The sequence below is a fragment of the Sphaeroforma arctica genome (assembly GCF_001186125.1).
Source record: "Sphaeroforma arctica JP610 unplaced genomic scaffold supercont1.11166, whole genome shotgun sequence".
NCBI lineage: Eukaryota > Ichthyosporea > Ichthyophonida > Sphaeroforma > Sphaeroforma arctica.
In genome coordinates this window covers 1-858 of record NW_014029392.1, presented here as the reverse complement: position 1 = coordinate 858, position 858 = coordinate 1, and the positions used below count along the sequence as shown (strand labels likewise).

Below are 858 nucleotides of genomic sequence, written 5' to 3'. Positions count from 1 at the left end.
TACATATATATATATATATTATATATGCACAGAATATATATATATAAAAACATATATATATATATAATCAATATCTGAGTCCACATCTATGTAAACTTGTACGAGGCATTCTCGAATTGGGTCAATACTGTGCGTATTCAATCATGATTTTCTATTGGTGGATATAAATAGATCGGCTGCTGCTCATACCTGCAGTAGTTTGCGCGCTGTCAGTTTGTTGAGTCCGTTTTCGTACTGGTCGTATTCTTTCCAGAAGCCTTCAACATTCTGGTGACATACACGCACGTGCATGTATAAATACACGGGTCAGTTATCAGTATGAGACACATCTACGCAACTACAGTCTCTTATAAATAAGACACATATAAGCAACTATACTCTCTTTTAATACACATCTAAGCAACTGCAGTCTGTGATCAGCAGAATGGCACACTTCTGTGCACATCTATGACCATATCAAACGTACCAGAGACATGTACACACGTGTACTGAATACCTGTATTGGATTGACCACCGCTTGTTGGTAGGTCTCTCGCAATGTCACCATCTTTGTACTGGCATCGTACTGAGTGGCCGTTTCCCAGCCTTTCAGGAAGTCGATGTACTCCTATAGTGTGAGCAAAGAGTGTGCGAGTGAGTAATCAATGAACACAGTAACAAGCTATATAGCCTATAAACACCTCCATATAAATTCGATCCTCAAATGGGAATACATATTTAGGTTCTAAAAATGTTTTGACATGCATCGAACATGAACGAGAAAGTCGATGTAATACATATAAGTGTAGTATACTGATGCGGATATGTGGATGTAAATACATTTATATATATATACACACATATATATATATATATATA

General features: G+C 36.6%; 1 protein-coding gene across 1 annotated transcript; it reads right to left on the bottom strand.

Moving 5' to 3' along the window:
* Positions 1-183: 183 nt before the first annotated feature.
* On the bottom strand, positions 184-607 carry SARC_17555 (hypothetical protein; the record flags this gene model as incomplete). The annotated part of the gene is made up of 2 exons (XM_014288352.1): positions 184-267; positions 467-607. Coding segments are annotated over 2 exons (225 nt in total), but the record flags the coding sequence as incomplete, so codon positions are not given.
* Between the last annotated feature and the right edge of the window lie 251 nt (positions 608-858).